General features: G+C 49.9%; 2 protein-coding genes across 13 annotated transcripts in view; one reads left to right on the top strand and one right to left on the bottom strand.

The window, feature by feature from the left end:
- Positions 1–8,392, bottom strand: part of HEMK1 (HemK methyltransferase 1, mitochondrial release factors N(5)-glutamine) — a 35,418-nt gene extending 27,026 nt beyond the window's left edge. For 3 of the 7 annotated variants that reach the window (XR_012630297.1, XM_074879562.1, XM_074879565.1), the window contains exons 1-4: positions 8,270–8,392; positions 5,595–6,041; positions 5,023–5,114; positions 2,359–2,452 (exon numbers count right to left, since the gene is read on the bottom strand). Coding sequence is in view for 6 of the 7 variants with exons in the window: in XM_074879562.1 (XP_074735663.1) it covers positions 2,359–2,452; positions 5,023–5,114; positions 5,595–5,885 (477 nt within the window). In the remaining variant the exon portion in view is untranslated. Of the gene's footprint in view, positions 1–2,358; positions 2,453–5,022; positions 5,115–5,594; positions 6,382–7,050; positions 7,927–8,264 lie in introns of those variants that run through there. The other 4 variants (XM_074879563.1, XM_074879561.1, XM_074879559.1 and 1 more) reach the window with 4 other exon arrangements.
- Positions 8,393–8,584: 192 nt separating this feature from the next.
- C10H3orf18 (chromosome 10 C3orf18 homolog) lies at positions 8,585–20,688 on the top strand. Of its 6 annotated transcripts, XM_074879552.1 has the most exons (8): positions 8,585–8,699; positions 12,421–12,525; positions 12,612–12,804; positions 13,577–13,749; positions 14,171–14,196; positions 15,824–15,953; positions 16,909–16,948; positions 17,901–20,688. In XM_074879552.1, the coding sequence occupies exons 3-8, from the start codon at positions 12,745–12,747 to the stop codon at positions 17,979–17,981; spliced, it is 510 nt and encodes a 169-aa protein (XP_074735653.1). In that variant the 5' UTR covers positions 8,585–8,699; positions 12,421–12,525; positions 12,612–12,744; the 3' UTR covers positions 17,982–20,688. The 6 variants fall into 6 exon arrangements, with proteins under 6 accessions (XP_074735653.1, XP_074735652.1, XP_074735654.1 ...); XM_074879551.1 differs by having other exon boundaries at positions 12,421–12,804; XM_074879553.1 differs by lacking the exons at positions 13,577–13,749; positions 16,909–16,948 and having other exon boundaries at positions 17,956–20,688.
- The last annotated feature ends 1,901 nt before the right edge of the window (positions 20,689–22,589 follow it).

Here is a 22,589-nt window from a genome sequence, read left to right as displayed (position 1 = left end):
AGCAGAAGGAAAGGATCTGGACACCAACTCACTTTGTGCAACAGGTTACACACAGTACACAGTTCCTGGAAGCAGCACATGCCTAAAGCTATGTCCTGTCAGGTGCTGTTGAATAGCTGGATCTTGTCCCCATGCTCTTCCTGTTCAAGTAACATCCCCAGCACCAGATCACAAGAAAATTCTCAGTTGCCAACAGAGCTCCATTCCTGAGCCATCATCATAAACTTCTGACCTTCCATAATAAATGTGCTAAAAATGTGCTTTCACAGTAAGTACTGTGACACATCAAATAAAGTTTTCCCAGAGAGACAAGGTTTGGGTTAAGCTGTTTATGCTTTTTTGCACCAGGGTATGTTAAGTGGTTCCAAACACAGCATGTTAGACAGGACTGCATTTTAGTTTGGGCCAGCGGAGATGCTTTTAGCAAAACCACACATGTGGGCACAATTAACAGCGTTCTCAGGCATTAGCCACCCTGGCTTCCACTCCACACAATAGGCCTTTGTTTGAAGCCTGGCACTGCATGGAAAGAATTAAGAGCGCAGCACCAGAGGAAGCCTTGCCAGCAGATGTTCTGACTTGCAGAACATGCAAGTTCTCCCCGGTTTTAATGCTCACTTTGCATCCACAAATTAATGGAGAGTTAGAGATTGGAAACACTCTTGAATCAACCGGAGCAGAAATACTGTTGACAATAACAAAGCTAACCATCACTGGGCTCTAACTGGCAAAACTATTCCTTAGAGCCCTATCTCCAAACTTAATCGCCACAAAGCGATCAAACCCAGACACAACAGAGAGCTCAGACCTTCTCTGGACACAAGTGTCACCACGATGATTTAGGGCTCAGCAGGCTCTCAGTGAGATGCTGCTGATGCCCCACACCAAACCAAGCCTGGTTCTGAATATTCTTCTACAGGCTGAGATGAGAGGATCTCTAAGTGGTAGTTGTGCTGATTTCCCACTAAATTGCCTGGAACTTTCTCACGGATTTCAGTAGCACCATCTTCTTCAGAGGGCACAAGGGAGGCATAGGCTGCCTTTGCCTTTTAACTTTTGTGTAATAAAAGGTGTCAGATGAGGATTCTGTAGACTGCAGCCTCTCTTTAGTGAGCTGCTGCTTTCTTCATACATTCCCAATACTAACCCTTCCCCAGAAAAAGCAAAGGTGGTCTTCCCATCTCCAAAGCCCACTCAGTCCTGGCATCACTTCTGACACTGGCAGTAGGGGACATTCTGTCTGAACAATCCTTTCCATTCTTTTTACAGCATGGGCCCCTAACTTACAGAGACCTGAGCAGAAGGCCAGCACAGTACAACAGTCACCAAGCAGCAGGCAAATGATTGAAGAAATGACTGTTAGACCGAAACAGGTTTAAGCTTCTGGGACTCCTAAATGGACAAGCTATGGAGACCACTTCATCCCCAGAAGTTAACACAGGCTTCAAAAGAAAACAAATGCTCAGAAAAAAAAAACAACCAACAAACAAAAAAGAAGAACCAACCCAACCCCCCCAAAAAACCCCTCACAAAACCTAACACCTCCTGAGGATTGGTAAACAGAAAGACTTCCTAGCTAGGATGGTCCACGAGCTGAAAGCTAGGCTACTGTCAGGGAAAGCATCACCATGGAGTTCTTGGCTTTTCCCCTTTCCTGGGGAAAAGAGAGTTTTAACTTGATCATGTATGGCTGTCCTTTACATTCTTACAACTGATATTCATATTTAATTCCAGCCCAGGTCAGAATTTACCCTTCAGTTTTCAGTGTTAGTTTTGTTACTACTCAGGAAACACCCCTTCAGTTGCCAGCACTTGTCCAGAAACCACTGCGGAGCCATCAGACAGGTGGTAGGTGCCATCGCCTACCAGCCTGCACTGGTTTAGTCTGCACATGGACAAACAAGCTCCCCAGAGTCCATTACCATTTTCCAGTAGCAGCTTTCTACTACCACAGGATTTTTTCTAACAGCATTTGGACAACTTCGAGATTCTTGTCCTTGTATCAAAGTACTAAGCCACAAAGACATAGCAGTATAGGTTTTGAACTTTTAGAAGTCATTACTATAGCAGAAATAAGAAAGAAAGCCAAGTCCTTCCATCAATGGAGATGAATCTCTGAGTAATTAAGTGATACGCTAGCTTGCAACATCTCTTGCTCTGAGCCAGCAGGCAAAGTTCACCAGCATGAGTTCCAGATCACAAGCTTAGAATCCCCCTCTGTTCTAGAAGAAGTGATCTGACCTCCTCATCACTACAACCTCACGATATGCAGGGCGCCTTTATAACCATGCTGTGATTGTATTGTATGATGTAATTCACAGATTCAAGCCCACCCTGTCACGTTCTCCACATTCATACCTCTGTTTCAGGCCGAGGAATAAATACTGGGGGTCTCATCTTCAGAGTCAGGTCCTGAAAGTCCCACTCACCAAGCACGTACTGCACCGGCATTCTGTGGCAGGCAAAAGCAAGCGTGAACACTTTAGGACTACACACCGTAACACACAAAAGCTCTCAATACCACGCTTACCTCATTACTAACCAGATAACCCTGCTGAGGGTGAGCACCCAGACACCCCTAAGGCTCTCAACCACCCGCACAATGTGCACTCTAAGGGAGTTGTGCGAGCTCCATTCCCACAAAAGAGTTTGCAATCAAGCACTGGGCTCGGGCAGCTACAGGCCAGTCAGCCTCACCTTGACACTGGGGAAAGTGATGGAACAAATAGTCCTCGAGATTGTTTCCAAACATACTAAGTACAGGAAGGTGACTGGGAGTAATCAGCAGGGATTTACAAAGGGGAAATCATTCCTGACTGACCTGACAGCCACTCACAACACAATGACTAGCTTGGTACATGGGGCAAGAGTAATCGATACTGTTTATTTTGACTTTCCTAATGGTTCTGATACTGTCTCCCATAGCATCCTCATATACAAGCTGATGAAGTATGGACTAGATAAGTGAGGTGGAATGAAAATTGACTGAACTGGCAGACTTGGAGGGCTGCGTCCAATGCACAAAGTTCAGCTGAAGGCCGATGACTAGTGGAGTGCCCCTGGGGTCAACAGTGGGCCCAATATAGCAAAACATCTTCATTAATGATTTGGATGAAGGGACAGAGAGCACCCTTGGCATGGCTGCAGATGACAGAAAACTGGGAGAAGTGGTTAACAGGCCAGATGGGTGTTCTACTTTTCAGAGGGACCTCAGGAGGCTGGAGAAACAGGCTGACAGGAACCTCATGAAATCCAGCAAAAAGTAATGTGAAGTCCTATAAACTGGGGAGGAATAACCCCATGCACCAGTACAGGCTGAGGGCCAACCAGCTGGACACCAGCCTTGCAGAAAAGGCCCTGGGGAGCCAGTGGACAAGTTGACAATGAGCCAGCAGTGTGCCCCTGCAGCAAAGGCCAATGGCTCCCTGGGCTGCATTAGGCAGAGCGTTGCCAGAAGGTCGAGGGAGGGGATCCTTCCCCTCTACTCAGCACTGGAAGGAAACATCTGCAGTGCTGGGCTCCCAGTACACAAGAGACATGGACATACTGGAGTAAGTCCAACAAATGGCCATTAAGATGATTAAGGGATTGGAGCATCTGACATACAAGGAGCGAGACTGAGAGCTGGGACGGTTTAGCCTTGAGAAGGGAAGGCTCAGGCTGGGGGGTCAGGGGAGGGAAATCTCATCAATAACCATATGTATGTGGTGAGATGGAGTAAAGGCGACGGAGCCTGACTCTTTTCAGTGGTATCCAGTGAAAAGACAGGCAAAGCACACAGACTGAAATACAGAAAATTCCATTTAAACCTAAGAACCACACCCCCCCCCCCTTTTTTTTTTCTTTTCTTTTTTTAAACACTGTGAGGGTGGTCAAACACTGGAACAGGCTGTCCAGAGAGACTGTATAGTATTTGTCTTTGGATATATTAAAAACTGAATTGGGCATGGCTCTGAGCAACTTGCTCTAGTTGATCCTGCTTTGAGCAGGAACAGTGGACTAGATTTCCAGAGGTCCCCATCAACCTCCATGATTTCATGATTCTGTGAATTTTGGGGCCATGTTTTCAGCTGCTGTGAGGCATCATACCTCACTTCTTCATGTAGAACAGCAGATATTTTTTGCAACCTTAACAGCACTTAAGACAGAGCAACTTGCAAGTCAAACAGCTCTGGAAATTTTGCATTTCTGCTCCTAACACAAGACTCAAGAGCAGCAGGAAAATTTCAGGGAAGACACTCAGATCCTACAAACAGTAACCACTGCTAACAGACTGACTCCCTGAAAAACCCTCAGAACCTGCGTAAGACATGGCAGGATTGATCTGCACAGCAAAATGAGGATCCACATCATAACCACACCCATGCAAACAAGCAGGAAGATGCTACCTCCAAACATACTCCCAAGCATCTCCCACCCTTCTGAATGATCCAAGTTCCTGAATATTTCCTCTCCCCACACACTACTCCGCAGGCCCAGCCTGATTACAGGTAGCTCCTTCACACCAAACCCATTTAATTTTTGCACTAAGAGAATCCCTTACACAAAGCAAGCAAATGGGGGCCAAATGGAGACCAAAGCTACAGCAGTCAAGGACACTTCTAAACACAAGGGGAATCCCTCTGCTAGGAAAGCCTAGAAAGCAAAGCACAGCAACACCATAGACCAGTATAGGACTGGCAGCTGAAGAAAGCGCTGAATCAGACAGAAGGGGCCAAAGCTAAATTTTGTAAGCACAGAAGGGCTTAATGAAAATGTACCCAACTCAGAGTCAGTACTGCCAGTTTCCTGCTCCTCTGCAACACCCCTTAAACCCTCTTTGCTCCCAGACAGGACAGACAGGTGATTTGCTACCCACAACAGCAAACGCCCATCACCTGAGTCACCATGAGAGACACAGCACTGCTACTTGACACGTCAGCTGCTAATGGTCTCCAGCTTTCTCTCTGCTACCATAATTCTGGCTGCATTAAGACTGAAGGAAAACTCTCCAAAGGAATGACTGTAAGAGGATGCTCTTACCTTTCTAGTCGCTTGTTGCTCAGCTGCTGGATTTGCTCCTGCTGCACTGCTGTAAGCGGAGTGTAGAGGCTTTTGGAATTCAAGCTCTGAAACTGAAGACAAGTTCACTTTAAAACCTGTGCCCTTGGGTGTCCTCTGCACCCTCCCAAGGGCATCCTCCAGGGGGACCCAGCACATGCTGACAAACACATGTGCCTGGGACTGCTGGAAACCACAAACGATTAGGAGAACCTATCTGCATGTTTAAAAACAAAGCTATACAACTGTTCTTCTGCTACTTTTCAGGGCTCAGAGGAATAGGTTAAATTAAGAACCATTACACCAGGCAAATAAGGGTACAGCACAGGTGTATGTGTCATTGTCTTACATTTCAGTCTCTGCAAAAGAAGACATTTAAGAGACCCCAAGTGTTCTACTGGCATTAATAAACTATGCTTCACTACTTCTGCCATCTAAGGAAGGAAAAGTTGTTCTACTTCCTATAAGTGAGATAAAAAGAAAGGCAAGGGATTCAACCAAAATGACAAAAGTGAGAGGCATGCACAGACCTTATTCCTTTCCTATTACTTAACTGTTTTTGCTCCCAGGACAAATGACACGATATATTCACTGGATTCTCGTGCTTCAGGGATCCCATTTGCCTCAAACACCTTCTGCCAGTAGTTGACCGCATCAGTGGCAGTTACGAGCCCAGGTCTTGCACTGCAGCTCTGCCTCAGAGGTAACCGCTTTGGACTGAGGATAGGACCTTTACTTTGACTCAATCCCCCTGGCAGGCACAGAGGTGAGAGACCCAACAACCTCCTGAGCAGTGGGTGGGTGAGGCATCTCATTGTCGTGAAATCAGTTGCTGCCTTCCACATGTGTTCCTCATTACCATCAGCTGATCTAGTCAGTGCTGAGACTCACAGGACATTTGGTGCTACCACAAGCCACTGTGGCTAAGCACCAGCTGACCACAGTCAGTGGATTCTCCTCAGGGCAGCATGAAAATGGCACTGGTTTGCAGCTCCTCGGGTCTAGAAAAGAAGGCAAGAGTACAGCCTGAATCCCTTGGGCTAGCAAATCACTGGTTCCCCTCTGACAGAATGCAGACTGCTTGCCCTAATCCCAGCCCACAGGTACAAAACCAACTACTCACACCCTAAGAGTAACAGAGGATCACCCCAAGAAAAGACTCAGGTGACAGGTAACCAGCTCTGCCACTGCAACCCATTTCTTCACAGAGCTGCCCATCTCCACAGGCCAGAGCTACTGGGCAGCCAGTTCGTGCCCATGGGAGGGTGGAAGCGAGCGTGCCTACACACAGGCACAGCACTCCTGCCTGTCCTTGGTCCCAGAAAGCCACAAACACAGCAACCTTCAGCTCCAGCCCTTGGCTCTCCACCTCATGGGCAGGTCACCCTGGTTCCCTACAAGAAGACCTTCAGCCTTCTGCTAATTTATTTCTTTTATTCTTCTCTCTTTTCATAAACCACAAGGCCTAGGTTAGTGGGTGTGCTCACAGAAGATCCTGACTCCACGTGTCAAGGGTCTCCCACACTCGCACCATCCCCAGAGAACAGACAAGTGGCCACAGAGCCTGGGCTGAGCTACTAAGAGCAGAGGAAGGAGAAAAACTCGTAAGGTACAACTAAAGGGAAGAGAAACAGTTGAAAGATGCGAAGGCCAGAAAAGGCAAACCCTGCCAGAGAGACGTCAGTCTCTTAAAGGAGAGAACAAGCAGAGGGGGAAGAAAAACAAACAAGATGACTGCAGGAGACAAAGGGAATGAAACTTTACAAAACAGCTGCTGCATATCACACTTGGAACTGTGTGAGACAAACAGAACAACAATCCCACTTTCCTGCTGTGATCCATCAGAGATGAGTGCCCCCCTCCCTTCTGACTCACAGTCCCTGGAGCCACTGTGGGTTTCCCTGAGCACCCATTTCCATTCCTCTATTGATGGCTGCTTTTCATCACTGTCTCAGAGAGGCCACAATCTCCCCCCCTCCAATTCCTCCAGAAAACCACCAAACAAAATACCTCTCCAGAGCAGCTGGCAGCACCCAGGGTGGGTGGCTCTCCGTGCTGTAGGAGTGCTGCTGCAGGGAGATCTGGGTCAGCTCCCACCTGGGCACACTGAAGCCCCACAGCAGCCCTGGACCCTGCTGCACCAGGCACCTGCACAGGCAGCAACATGGGGCCTGCCCTGCTCTTGCTGCACAGTGAAACTGTGGGAAGTCAGGCCTCGACTGCCCTCCTTTGCAAAATCAAACCAAACAGAGCCCAGGGAAGCAGCAGAGGGAATACCATGCAGCAAAGATCTCAAGATTGGCTTACCTCCTAGCAAAAGGGTTGGTGCTCTAAGAGCCCAAGGATCCCCTTCTTACCGCCTTCATTACCCCCAGCAGAGATAAACTGCCCCTATGAAAACTTGCCTTTATCTTATGTATAAGCAGTCTGACAGCTACAGTCTTTACCCAAGCAGTTCCCCACTCCAAAGCCCTGTTTTGGGGATACTGCCACAAGAGGAACACTAAAGGAATAAAACATTAACCATTAGTATTCTTAGGGAGGCAGATAAGACTTAATTGGCCATGGCTGGAACAATGCTGCCACTACTGTCATTATTAATAAAGGAGAGCAGCTACTGATGTGAAGTCCCTGCCAAGAACAGTCCCTGTATGCTACTACTTGGTGCAAATACCTGTTTGCACACAGGTGGGGAATACACTTTTTTTCCTGCAGTTCTGTGGTTTAGCCCATTCAACCCCCGGTTCCCCACTCACTGCAGTCACCGCTGGCTGCCGAAGGGCACGGCCTGTCCCGCTCTCGGCCCCTGCCCCACGTTCCCTGGCTCACCCGCAGGCTCGGGAAGGAGCTGGGCCTGGCGCCACCCCAGTCCAACCTTTCCGCGGCTGGGGCAGCAGTCAGCCCCGCCGGCCGCCCCGGGGGGATGTAGCGGGGGGTACAAGTCCCCATTTGCCAGCCAGGAAGCTGACACATCCCCCCCCCCCCCCCCCGCCTCATCTCCGTGACCGGGCGGATCTCCGGCGGTACAGGAACCCCGCAGAGCACCGCCGGGACCGGAGTCCGGCCTTCCCTGCACACGCCATACCCTGACCAATGCCAGGCGCCCCGCCTGGCCTGCACAGCGGCGCTGCCCGCCGGGGCCCTTCACCGGGGCGGCGGCAGGCCCGGGGGCTCCTCAGAGGCGGGCGAGCGCGCCCGCCCAGCGACACCTCACCTCACCTCACCTCACCTCACGGCTACCGCCACCAGCGAGGCTGGAGGCGCAGCCGGCTCCCACACCTCAGTCTGAGGCGGGGGGGGGAGGGTGCTCGCGGAACGGGTGCGGAGGGAAGGGCCGCACAGCCGAGACGCTCCCGCCGCTCACCGAGCGCCGCCACACCGCCCGCCCGCCACCGCCCCACACCACGAGTGACAGGCGCGCTAGCCAATCGCAAGCCGAGGCCTGCGGGCGCCGGCCAATCGCCTGGGGCGCAGAGCGGCGGGGCGGGGCCGCCGGCCGTGCGGCGGTGCGCGCGGAGCTGAGGCGCCCGGCCCGGCCCGGTCCGGCCCGGCCCGCCCCCCGCGGGCAGCGCGGCCCCGCGGCCGAGGGCGCGGCCCCCCGGCGGCCCCACCGCCGGCGGCGCTCCGGGGGGACCGGACGCCTCAGCGGGGAGCGCTCAGTAAGTGCCGGCCCTGGCGGGCCGGGGGCGCCGGCGGGCAGCGGCCGCCCCGGTGGGGGGGGCGCGGCGCTGTAACGTGGCTGCCTCCGGGGAGGGGCGCAGCGGCGGGCTGGGCGGCGGGGGCGGCCGGCCGCACCGCACCGCCCCGTCCCGTGCCGCTGGGCCGCGGCCTCCCGGTGGCGGGGGAGGGCGGGCGACCCCGTCCCGCGCTGTGCCCGACCCCGTCCCGGTCGCGGCCGCCCCGGCGAGGCCCGCGCAGCCCCGGCCGGGCCGGGCGAGGCGGAGCGCTGCGGGCGGCGGGCGGGGAGCGCAGGCAGCACTGCGGCATGGAGCCGGCGGCGAGCCCCCGGGCTGATCCCGCAGCGCCTGGGTAGCGTTGCGTAGCGGGAAGGGCCGTACGACCCGTTATCCGCCTGGAAACTTCTCCCCGGGACGGGGAAAGTGACTTCGCGCAGGGGCAGAGTCCCGCGGCCAGGCGGGGGGCGGCACTGCCCAGGGGGGCTGGGGGCCGGCGCGGTTGCTTGTGCTTCAGTTTTCCATCGGCGCGGGGCCGGAGGAGCGGTGACGTTGCTGGGAGTGTCCCCAGGCCGGTGCCGGGGCCCGCGGCGCCCCGCTGGCAGCCGGAGGGTGACAGGTGAAGGGCTGCGGGACAGCGGGCACAGGCGGCCGGGGCTTCCCCCCACCCCGGGGCCTGACCAGCCCTGCCCCAGCGGGAGAGGAAGCCACAAGTTCACACACTGGGCAGCCACATCCCATAGCCAACAGCGACCCAGTGCTGCTTCCATTGCTGAATTTACTAGAGATGCTTCATCTCGGTGAAGTAATGCAGAAAAAATACTAGTTATTATTTGCCTTCTTCATCCAGAGACCCCGTGACCCGTCTTCATCCCTGTGACACAAACCTCTATTCCTGTCATAGCTGAGAGGAAACTGAAGCGCAGAGATTAAAACCAAGACTCAGAAAAGCCAGCAGCCTCAAGCTAGTGCCTGACATGGTGTTCTGCATCTCAGAGGTGTTGGCCACTGCAGTGCCTATCAGAGACCAGTTTGGAATTGCTGGCTTAGGACACAAGTGTGTTCCCAGACCCAGCAGAGCCCAGCACAGAGCGGTCCTGGCTGTGTGAGCAGCTCCGTTGGTGCAGGCAATGGAAGAATGCCAGCTCGCAGCAGCTGAGGATCTGGTTCCTCTTCTGTTCTATTTGTGCATGGACGATGCTGAAACCTGCCAGCGATAGGTAGTAGCTGGCCCTGGCCCTAGAGCAGCCATCAGAGACTTGGAGTGTGCCCAGCCTGCAGATCAAACTTCCAGCACCAGGATGACAACTGGGAAAGGAAGGTGGTGGGAAAGATCATCCACCCCCAGCTCTACCATTGTCAGTCATGGGCCCTGGGCCGTACTTGCAGCCAGCCTCTCCATCTGGCCCTCTGAAACCTGGATCAGAAGGGGCTTGGGAACAGAAATACCCTCATCTGGACCTGGAACTAGTTGTCTAAGCCATGTCAAACCTTTCATACAGGATTGCTTTTAGAGCTAGGTCTCTGGGCTTGGGAATCCTTCAGCATGGACAGGACCCTGAGAGGATGAACAAGAGCCTCCATTCCCACTTGACTAAATCTTCAGCTGGCTAATTTTAACCTTGCCTAACTTTATTCAGAGGAGCAATGCACAGCAGCACAGTGTGTGGTCCATACAGAAAGGGTCTCACCCAAAGGCTTGGTATCACCTTCAACATCCAAGTTCCAGTGGTTTTTCCAAAACTGACACTGCATTGAGTTTTGTTTCCAAAATTCAGGAGCTGTTCAAGCTCTAGAGCCATACTTTGCAAAGCCCTTAGGCCTGCTTCACTCCTTTCACTTAGGCTCTTTTTCCACTTTTTGTTTCCTTGGTGGTGGCTTTTTTTTTAAAATGTGAATTACAGTCATGGAGAGTTTCCCTGAATAGCACAAATCAATGATTCTCTCAGCAGCTGCCCACTCTGCCCAGTAACCTGCTCAACAGTTCCTTCCCTTTCCCTGCTGGGCTGTAGCTGCTGTTGCTGTTGTGGCACTCGCATCTCATATTTGCCATCTTTGTGCCCAAGTGTCCACTACACCTGAGCTCCGCTGTGATCAGTAATAGCTGGGGAAATACAGGTGCCACATGGTTTAAACTAGGCGTGCATGGTGGTCAGTGAAGGACACGCTCCCTTTCCGCTGCAGTGAACTCAGCCCTCAGCATGATGTTAGGTGGGACCAGGCCAGAACTGTTTTCTTCACACTTCTCTAGAAATTCATGGGAGTTTGACAGCTCCCACAGGCTCCCAGGCACTTCAGAATCCCCCAGCAACTCCTGCTTTGCAAAGTTGTTCACAGGGAGCTGTGAGACAGATGCTGTGTGTCTGGTCAGCGATTTACCTGCTCAGGGAGATGCAGGACAAGTGCTGTGCAAGCCAAGGTGGCTACTTGGGTTGCTGACTGACCACGGGGCAGCCTGGTGCTGTTTGCCTGGTGTGACTTCTCTGCTTCAGTTGTTAGTGACAGATGTTAATCACACTGCTTAATGCAGTTGTGGACAGCAGTAAGGTGTCACAGTAATGGGAACTGTGCAATAACCTTGCCTAGAATAGAACAGAGTGGAGCAGAACAATGGCTCATTTCTCTTTGCAGGCACATCCTTTCTATTCAGAGCTCATTAACCCCTATGTCCCGGCTGCATTCCAGTCCAGAGATGTAATGTCTGCTAAACTGCAGAGAAATTACCAGAGGACTGCTACAGTAGTTCTCACGGTCGGCACTGCTCCGGTCCAGAGGTAGCTGCATTTTCATGGAAGCAATTGCTGAACTAATGTTATACACAGTGGTTTTATAAACCAAGTTGTGCAAATACTTCCCATAGGATCATCCCATGGTGTTTTGCAACTCCTGATCATTTGCACAACTGAAGCATGAAGCAATTAAAGCCTTTCATGTTTTCAGCATGAATAGATCTATCAAATTTCACAACTCCAATCCAAAATTGGACTCATTTTGAAATTAATATTGATAATTAGCAGTGCATGACTAAGATTGAGTGGGTGCTTTCATGGGGGACTTGAGAGAGACTTCCTGTCTTTAGTAGCAGATGGGGGACCAGTGCAACCCACTGCTTTAAGGAAGCTGCCTTTCCAGAGCGTGTGGGCTGAGGGACAGCAGGGCAATGGATGGTGCAGTGAGGCGATGGATACTGCACGGACTTACCAGTCACCAGTGACTACCTCAACAGGGAAGTCCTACTTTGGATTCAATAAAAAGCATCCTGAGATACGGATGCCTCATAGCTGAGTGCCATTTTATTGGATGTGTTCCCACTGATAAACTTAAGGGCATCCATGTAACTTTCCAAAAATTAAAAGCAAGAGGCAGGAGCAGGAAAACGCTGTGTCTCCCAGGGTGGATAGAAGCCATCTGCCTCAGCCTGAGGCAGACCAAAGACAGGGGTTCTGAGGTTGTTCCCCACACAGATCTGCCAAGTGCCTGCAAGGAGGCAGAGCTGAAGCAGCGAGGGGAGAGCATATCCCTGACTTAAAGTGAATCAGGCATGACTTCAGGGGCTCTCAATACCCTTGAAAAATCTTTCTCTTATTTTGAGTGGGCATCTGTGAGCTGCTCTCAAAAATTGTACTAGTGAATTGGGAAGCTTTGGAAAAGGTTGTGCCTGTCCCTAAGAGCTCTGTGCTGTTCATTTGTTCTCATTCTTTCCTAGGCAGAGACCAGTGTGAAGAAAAACAATCGGCAGTGATGCTACAGGATAGGTCTCGCATGAGGGTCCTTGATACGAAGGGCAGCTCTCCGCTTCTGTAGCTGATGGGTGAGGACAACAGCTTGGTAAAAGGAGCTACCAAGAGCTGGCAGGATGAGTTACAGCTCACCCTCTGTGCATGACTTGTATCACAGCACCACCGCCACGGCCAGGCCAGACCCAAGGACAACTCTGGATGTGACTGTACCGGAAACAGCGACCATAAGCCCTGAGACTACCAGTTTCAACAGCACTAAAATCCCAGATGTGGCCAGCACTGGACCCAGCATGAGCACAATGCTGCTGTCCTTTGGGATCATTACTGTGATTGGGTTGGCTGTAGCTATGGTAAGAGAGCCCTGCTAAATATTTCTGTGTCTTGAGGGTGGAGCGTGGCAAAGGGGCTCTAGGACTGATCTGGGTTGAATAATTAATTTGCATTCTACTAAAGGCTCACCCAGAACTGCTGGGAACTGAGATCCCTTTGTTTTTAAGGCCTTTATCCAGTGCTCCAGTATTTCTGCAGTCTCCCTGAGGTCAAGTCTGAACGGGATGCTCAGCAGGCCTAGAGGAAGCCATATGTAGTATCAGTATTTATTTTTAATAGCAATAGGAAGTTCAGTTAAAAGAACACAAAGCAGATTCTGTTCTGACTTGTTAACTGGAACAGCTGCATTGATTTAAACCTTGTCAACACAGGGCACCTGGCCAGAAAAGTTCATCTAAATTGACTTCTAAAGCAGACTGTTGAAACCACGTTAATCTCCCCTGTGGACATGCCTTTTTGAATTAAAGCGGCCTGAATCCATCTTAGCTAGACTGATTCTGGACTGCATTTCCAAGGTTCTGCTTGCTGGGTATCAGCAAAGGCCTTGAGGATTTGCTGCGTACCTAACCTTGCCATTAATGCCGTAGGCAGAAGCTTTCAGAAACTATAGTTCTGGGCCCGACACAAGCACTGCAAGTGCTGCAGTTCTTTTGATATATAACCAGATCATTTACCTGTCAACAGAGAACAGAAGGTAGCGGCAAGCTCCCATTCCTTGTATGAGGAAGAGCTTCACTAATACAACCGGCAGAGGAGCCTACAGAAAGGGACTACTGCAAAATTTCATTGCAGGCCCAAGGAGGAGTTTTTCCAAAAGCCCCTAAGAGAACCTGGAAACATTATCCTGGAAACGGTCATAAGTTCCCAAGAGCAACATCCAGCGTTTGTAGTTCTCAGAACAAGGCTCTGGAGGCCAAAAGCCTCACTTTCTTCTCAGCGCAGCCACTCTTACTGGCTGACACGAGGCAAGTCACTGAGCATGCCCTCTTTGCTTCTTCCCTTTATATTGGGGAGGGGGTAACAGCACTTCTACACTGTAGGAAATCTACAGATGAAAACCACCAAGGGAAGGTTCTTCACCCATTCTTAAATTGCAACATACGTCCTGCAGAAGTGTGCTGAGCTACACCTAATACTCTTACTACTACTAACACATCTGATAACAGGCCACTCGAGCACTTAGTGTCAGACGTGATGTGCTACTGAGCTTACACTGATGCACATGAAATTTCATTTTCAGCTGTCACTTCTCCCTTCTCACTGCTTTGGTGCACAGTGACACCAGACTTGCTACACCTCCTTTGTGCCCTGTGCCCAAAATTTCTTTTCTCAGCTGTTCCCCATCCTACTGGGACTGTTGTAATGATGGTTTTCTTTCTCCTTCAGGTTCTGTATATCAGGAAGAGGAAGAGGTAAGTAACACCTGTTGTTGGCTGAAGGGAACTCAGTGCTTCAAAATGCAGAGAGAGCTAGGAAGGAGACAGGGAGATGGGGGGAGTGTAAGGGATGGCTGTCTCAGAACAAGCCTATGGGGAATCAGCTGTGTGTCAGTGAAGCAGGGGTAGGGACACTGCACTCTTGGTATTGGCCCACCTGAGCTTCAAAGACTCCTCTGCAGCTTTGGAAAGGAAAACATGGTTGAGCAGGAGGAGGTTAGGGATCCTGCGAAGGATGCACTAAAACAGAAGAAGGGGTTATGAGCGTATAAAGAAGCTGGGAACTCTGTCATGAGAGGTGTGGATCTCATGTTTCAGATGTTCCCAGATCACTGCTTTCCAACAGCCTGGGCCAGTAACACTGGCCTTGCAAGGCTGAAGGCGTCTTTAGCTGCAGTCACAGCAACTGGCAGCAGCACAGTGCAGAGATGGCAGCTTTCTAGCCGAAGACTTAGTGTCTTAATTTCCTTGTTCAGCTCCTGACTGAAAATAGAGAGGAGAGCAGCATGCAGGGAGACACACGTCTTGATTCTTCCTTCTCTGACAGCAGAGACACTGGTGAAGATCCATTAGATGCGGTACCCCCTCCCTGCCTGACTCCCTGTGGCAGGCCTGGCCTAGCCACGGACCTTCAAGAAGTACTGCTGCCCACTGTAAAATTTCCGAGCCAGACCCTGAAGCCCAAATCTAGGCACAGGAGCAGCTAAAGCTTGGCCTGTGAATGTAGCACTGCTGGAGATAATGGCTGTGTTGGCAAACCCGTACAGATGCAGGGAGGGAATGTGTCATCCAACCACTTGCCAAAATAGATACTTGTGGTGACACTGCCAGTAACGGCTTGTGTGTTTCTCTCCCCCACCACCCGAAACTCAACTACAGCCTAAGGCAGGGCTCAGTGTTTTCACAGGAGCATGCCCACCCATCCATCCTCCATCTCTGAGCTGCCCAGTTATTTAGGGAGACCCCTTGGGGTAATAGTTTATAGCTCTTGTCACTTGGAGCAATAATACAAGAGTAAGAACAGTCTGTCCACACACATCAGCCTCCTATGAGAATCTACGTCTTTCCTGTTTTCTATTTATTGTTATTATTTTCTATTTATTTTTATGTACTTTAACCCCAGAGTTAAAGTACTGCTCTTAGACGACTGGAGCTAAAAGTAGGCTTCTGCCGGCAGACAGCGTGACATGGCAGGACTGGCTGTGTGGGCAGAGGGACAGGGGAAAAGTCGCAAAATGTCTAGCCAGTATGTTCCACCGTCTCTTTTGTCCTACCACATAAAGCTTGATCTTTTAAGGTCTGCAGGAACTGAAATCCCTGTCTGATTCCTCTGTGCGTAATGCCTGCCAACATAGATTAGTGATGGCCATTAATCCCTGTAACTGCAGTCTGGGTACCTTCCACTCCTGCCAGCTGTGTGTAGTAGGTTCTTATCCTCATCCCTGCAGGACAGGACATGACCCTTATCCAGCAAGAGCAACAAAAGCAGGATCCCTGTGCAGCAGGAGAAGCAGCCTGCAGAAACCCTCAGCAGTGGGGTGGGGAAGGCAGCCTGAGCATCTGTCCTTCTCAGCCAACCCTTTCCCTTCCCTCCCGTGGGCAGGTTGGAGAAGCTACGGCACCAGCTCATGCCCATGTACAACTTTGATCCCACCGAGGAACAGGATGAACTGGAGCAGGAGCTGCTGGAACATGGGCGAGATGCAGCATCTTCCCAGGCATCACAGAGCAAGGTAGGCAGTAGGGGCCAGCAAGTCTGTTACTACAACCACTAGTACCTGTACTGCTTTTGGTAGAGTCAAAGAGTTTCTGTACGATTAGGAAACCATGTAAGACCTCAGGAGGACTTCCCCCCCATCTTTGCCAGCCCTGGAGATAGGGGGCTTGAGCATTTTAGAGTGCTTAGGGTGGACTGAAGAGTTGGGCAACTAGGACAGAGAGCGGGGGAAGGCAAAGTGCTGGTTCTACTTGACTAGGAGAGAGAAAAGGGCAACTTTAGTAATTAAGGGTGAGTTTACTACAGTTTATCACTCTGGGCACCACAAGGGAGCAGTAGCATGAATGCCATTTTCTGGGAGATGGGGCTTCAGTGCCCACAAAGCACTGAGGCTCCTTTGCCCTGGCCCTGAAAAGCAAGTAGCTTCCAGCCAGTTTTAAGGTATTCCTGGTTTGCCTAAGATGCAAGTGTGGAACAAGGCCTTGCTGAGGGAGAGCCTGTAGTCATAACAGTAACTGTGCTGCAAGCCCTGAAGAATGCAGGCAGAAAGCCTGCACGTTGTTGTGGCATGGCACATCTGGTCTTGTCAGCACCTCCAGGCAACCTTGCCGGGCACAGAGCAGGCATGGCTCAGAAAGAGGAAAGGGAGGAGGGTTCTCTGTTTGAATTTGGGGAGGGAGGAATAAGGCTTTGCTTTGACCGCTTCTGAGTGTTCAAAGGCATGCAGCATGCTGAGAAAAAAGGTCCTCAGAGACCACTGACTTCCTACAGTTTTGAGTTAGGAAAGAGCTTGATGGCTTGGCCAGTTGTTTTTGGTTAATGGTCCAGAGGGGTCTTTGACAAGAGGCTATCCCCTTCCCCAGTGTACCAAGAGGTAGGAGCAATAGGGAAGAAGGGCTTCTCACCATGGTTTGCAGCCAGCTTCACAGTGTTTTCTCTTTTCTTTGTCACCACCACCACCACACAAAAAGCCTTTCTGAAAGACAGAGCCAGCAGGGATGGTTGGAACAGGTACGTCTCTTAGCCAGTGATGCAGCCTCCTCTTAGAGTAGACATCTCTCCTTTCTTGAATTCCTCTCCAGCTGCACTGTGTTGCCCGTGTCTTCCCTTGCTTTTCCAGTTCTGGGAGCAGGAGTTTTCCCAAACAGTTCTCTGTTTCCACACACTTTACACCTTCAGATAATCTGTAGCAAGCTTGGCATGAGCAGAAAGGGAAATAGGAGATAATAAATACAACTGTAATTAGAAAACATTTACCTTGAGACATGCTTCCCAACATGCTGAAGAGTACAAAGGAGATGTACGTGTTGGAATATGAAAGGTAGTCAACATATTCCATACACTGGTTTGGAAACCAAGAAATACTATTGTATAAAAGCAAAGGATCCTGTCCTCTGAGTAGCGCATGCTGGGAAAACATCAGATCCCTCTATTAGTGCACATAGAGGACTTCCCTTCAGGTAGTAAAGGGGGGAAATGACAAGGCCAGAGTTAAACTTAGCACAATAAAAGCAGATCCTTCCTATACAGGGACTGGCCAGCAGGATACCTCAGATCCCTCCAGAGCTTGCTAAGGCACAGATACCTCTGCTTCGAAAGTACGCAAGTTTAAAGGCTTAACATAATAAGAGAGAGAGAGTCTAAAACAGCCGCCAAAGTTCAGTCTATGGCATGTTTCCAGGCCTTCTTGATGTTTCAAGTCTTTTCATGCTGCCTTGTATATATAAATAGTGAGACCCAGTAATCCAATGATGTGGGGATTTTAAACTGGCATGGATGTGCTGACTTGCTCTCTGGCCTGTTCTGTTTTTCTGTCACAGCCTTGTTAATGCCATGTTAGTCAGTCAGCCTCCCCTTAGTAAGGGGCGGAATCTAGTTACAGTGCTGTGCAGTCTGTGCCCAAGCACACGCACCAGCGCAAAGGCAGACTTGCTGGGTCTCATCTTTCACTGCTTCAATGCAGATTCTGCTGACAAGTCAAGGAGCCCTCCAGAGACCCAGCCGTCTTGTGTTCACAGACGTTGCCAATGCCATCAATGCATGAACAATACCTGCCCCTGCTCTGGGATCGTGCTGAGACTGGGGAGGATGAAGCCAACAAACCAGTGACTTCCCGCAAGCATGGCCGATCCACTGAGCCCAGCTGGTCACCCTGTTGGTTTGTGTTACAAATGGGCACAAGCACTGGGAACTTTCATCACTTTGGGAAGCAAACCCTTTGTGATGGCAGTGGTGATTTTTTTGTGAGTCTGTTACCACTAAAAGGTCCTGAGCTCCAGTTTCTGGGCTGGTGCTGAGTGATACCATCTACCAAGCTGCGTGCTTAGGAACAGTGCCTGCTTTGTTGTAGATTAACTTGTCAGAGCACACGTGTGCGCTCTCTGGGTCAGGGAAGGAAGAGAGGTGCATGTTTCAGAGAGCTTCCCCATTGGCATTGTGCCACCAGACCCCAAGGAAAGTGATGAACCAGCCTCTCTGTGCTGGGACTGCAGCTTTGTGACATCCCGGAGGGGTGACTGGTAGCAAAGCCGCTTTGAGCAAGGAGGGCTGACTCCCCTAACTGAGTGGTAATCTGGGGTTTGCCAGGGAAAACACATACCATGGGCTTATCCCCCTTGTGGCATGTGGGCTGCTGATAAATGTGCACCCCGGGTGATGTTGAAGCGTGGGGAATTCATTAGCTTTAAAAAGTGAAATGGTGAACATTTGGTTGATTACATCTTAACTGAGGAAGTGGCTGAATATCCCAAATTAGGGCAGCCGTACAGACAGCAGGCAATTCACACAGCTAGAGGCAGGGGGTGTCAGTGTCTGGCTACGTGACTCCCTGCCGCTGAGCTAGGAATAACGGTGCTTGGGCCACACAGAGGAGTCGAGTAGAACTGGGGTTCCGATACCATGTATCCCCCTCCTGCTTTGGCTCAGGGAAGTTTCTACAGTGCAGAGCGTTATCCAGAAAAAAGATTAAGCCTTGAAATATTTTCTTTTAAATAAGAAAAAACATGTATTGGCTCAACATTACAACAGCCCCATGTCTGCCCCCAGAGGTGACTGAACAGCTGGTTCGTGCTTCCTTACCTGCCAGGACCTGCAGTCAGAGCCTTCTCTTCTTCCTGCTGAAGGAAACACGGAGCTTTGTGTTAGCCGCTGCTCATGTCACCCGCTAATGCAGAAGGTGGGACTAGACAGGTAAGCCAGGAGTTTCCCTGTAACCCTGAAGCATCTCCCTGCCTGTGTGTCCTTCAGGGCTGCAGGAGGGAGAGAGCGTGAAGGGGTCTCTGGCCACCTTGGCATGCTGCAGTGTGGCATGGGGACTGTCCTCAGCAGAGCCTTTTGGTGGCCACCAGCCCTGAGTGCTGCAGGCCAGCACGGCGGCCAAGGGCCAGCAGCAGAGCCTGCATGCAAGCATCAGTGCCCAGCCATGCACTGATCACCTCCTGGTTTTTTTGCAGTACATGCATTTGTCAGTCAGGTCATATTCCATCCACAGCACCAGTCAAAAGGGAATGAGGGCAAGCCAAAATTTGAATGCAGATCTAAAGGCAGGCTTGATGCAAGGAGAAGTTTCACTGAGTGGCAATCCAGGTATAGTATGCTTTGTTGCAAGTTTGGACCTGCCAGTTAGTTTTTGTTCTCCCGAATAATTTTTTTTTCCTCCCCATTGATTTTTTTTCCTGTATTTATTAAATGCAGACTTTTTCCTGGGCATGTGCCACTGACCCCTGCAGTGCACAGTTCCTTACCAGCCCTCCCTCCCTCACTGACACAGCTTCCCTCATGGCAGTTTTGCAGGGCTAAGTCGCATAAAATTTTGAGCATCCTTCTTTCCTTTTAAAACCAGGGAGTTCTGGGAGCATATTAGGGTTGGGAGTGTCATCACCTGATCTGGCAGGAGGCACTCCCAGGCTGCTGGTTGTTGCTGGTGTTTGCACTCCAGGGATACTGTTGGAAGGAAGGTGTGTGGGTACAAATACTCAGCGTAATCTGGCTTAGGTCCTTAGAATTTGGACACTACCCGTGGGTCTTTCCAGAGGTTATGCCTCTGTGACCAGCTGAGAGCAACTGCATCCCACCCCACACACATGCACACTTACCCCTCCTCCAAGCGCTCCCTGAGGGCGGCCAGCCACAGAGACATCAGATTGCTCCCTTCAGCAGCTGGCATGTCACTGCCTGTCACGCTCCCACGCTCTGCAGCAGGACAGGGATGCAAGCAGCAGCAGGGATGCATGGCTGTCCTAAATTGCAATGTTTCCTCTAGAACTCTTAGGGTGGGAACTTCATTTGTTGTTTTAAACTCAATAAAAGACAAGTGTAAGCTGAGCTGTTTCTTCAAACCAACAGCCTACTTTGTGCTCTTTACCCAACTCCATGTGCTGCCCAGGCAGCTGCCAAGCAGTGCATCTGCCAGCTCAGGTGCGAAAACACGCACCCTGTTCCACATTAATGCTGAGATGTATCTTGTATAACAAACATACCTACAGAGGAGTTCTCTTTAACCATTCTTCCTGTAATGGTAGGCTTTGTCCTGTGATGACTGCCCTTAGATTAAAGCAGTACAGATAATAAGACTAAGAGAATATTACGGGTATTTGCTGGGCTTGTACTGGAGTATTCTTTTAGTTCAGTAGCGCCTCCTCTCACAGTTCTTGGAAGTATATGTACAATTTAGCAGAAGCATTATGATGTAATTTAATTCAAGTGTTTCTGTGTTTTAAGCATTGAAATATAATTAAACTATTTACATGAAATCTAGTGTAATTGTCTTTTTTTCCCCCCCATCATTGCATTTTCCACAGAAAACTGCTGGAGTGTATCCTCAGTACCTGTTGGTAATTTGTATGCAGTGAATTCCCCTACTCTTTCAAAGACTGAAGTAAGTGTGAAAAACTTGGAAGGACAAGCTCTGTGGGGGTCAAGGTTTAGTGCTCCACATCATGGAAACTCAGACCTCTTCAGGAAGGCTTGGTGCTTGGTGGAAAAGTTGGGAAGGCGGGAGCTTCCAGCCTAGCAGGTCCTAGGCATCCAGAGAGCAGAAAGACAAATTCCAACTTGTCTGTTTGCCGTGTTATCCTTTAACCAGCTGAATTCCTGGACAAAGTAGGGGTTCATCAACTCACCTGCAGCTCTGTCCATGATAGCCCGGCCACACTGGGTTGAACATTGTGGGCAGCAGCATCGGCAGCTCCATGGTGATATTGTTGGCATATTTCAGATTTGCTTTCGGCCTCATCTTCTGGCCCACAGACCCAAAACTTTGGACTGGTTAGGAAAGCTGTCAGATTAACTGAAGAGGCTATGCACAGGAACAGAATTAATTGTATAAAAGGCTAAATAGTTGTATGGCACACAGAACAATGTGGGGCATAAACACTCAACTGTGGAGACTTCTGGATGGACATATGAAGCAGAATTGGCTTGTGTTCCAATCAAGCCAGTTATGAGGTACTCGTAGGATACACAAGAGGATGGAATTGGGTACCAACATTTGGGTTTAATGTTTTCCTCCACGTGTGGTTCCTCATGCTCATTATTCCTTGTTTTCACATAGATCTGTGGGTGCTTCTGAATGACAAAATCTTGTTTTATAATCCCCCAAACTCCAATTCAGATAAAGAGAAGCTCACTTTGTCTGGTGGTATGCATGTGTGCTGAGGTTGTTGCATATGGAGGAGGCAAAGCAGAAGCCTGAGGTGCTACATTTTATACCTTTATTAAAAACAGACTCCAAGGCTAATTTGCAAGTTGCCAACACTCTTTATGAGAATCTCCCAAACTTTGCTAGATAACAAACCTCCTTCATCTCCCATGGTTTGATCCAACTGCAATGACCTCTTATTTTTGACTGAGTCAGACCAAAACTGTCTGAGCTTAAAAGCACTGGAAAGGCATTTGCTTAGAGGTAGGATTTGGCTACACAGAAAAGGTAACTAACTATATGGGAAATAAAAAGCGTTTATCATTTCAAAAAAGAAAATCCAAGTAATCCAGCATGAGATCCTAGCTCTCTGAAGATGGCTGGAATTCTGCCCATCTTTAATAGGCATTGCTTTCATTTCAAGTCTCTGCATAAACACGGAAGCTGAAGCTATGGATTGGGATTTCAACTACACACAGAGTAGCTCCTAATAGTGTGGAATTCTGCTTGTTCTCCTCGAGCACTTACATTTTTATGGAGACATGTTTTCTAATGTGGCTTCCCAATTATCAAGAGGTAGCAAAGACTAGAATTTAGTTTTTTTTAAAAAGTACTTTGTATACATGTCCCAGAGGAATGCTACTGACCTAAAGCAAATGGATTTACTATCTAGCTGAAACTGTTTCCATCCCTACTCCATGCCACCAGCTGAGAAAGGTCTGACTGATGTCATAAGAAAAGCTTGAGTCTCTTACAGATGCAATCCCTAATCCATTTAGGAGAAGCTGAAGTTCAGTCTCACAGTGTAACAGCTATTACTCTCAGGTAATAGGGGTTAATTAAATAGGCAGTACAGCCTTGCAAGCAGAGTACTAAATCTGCCAATTCACCTGAAAATCAGGTAAAGAAGTTGCTAAAATATCTTGGTCTGCCACTGGAGTGGCCTTTGAATGCAGACATGAACTGCAGCTGAGCTTGTGTGTCCACTGAAGAGCAGTCCCTAACCTGAATTCA

Source organism: Strix uralensis, chromosome 10, assembly GCF_047716275.1.
Source record: "Strix uralensis isolate ZFMK-TIS-50842 chromosome 10, bStrUra1, whole genome shotgun sequence".
In the NCBI taxonomy this organism is placed as follows: domain Eukaryota; kingdom Metazoa; phylum Chordata; class Aves; order Strigiformes; family Strigidae; genus Strix; species Strix uralensis.
The sequence above is the reverse complement of the archived record's forward strand: the minus strand, read 5'-3'. Positions and strand labels throughout refer to the sequence as shown.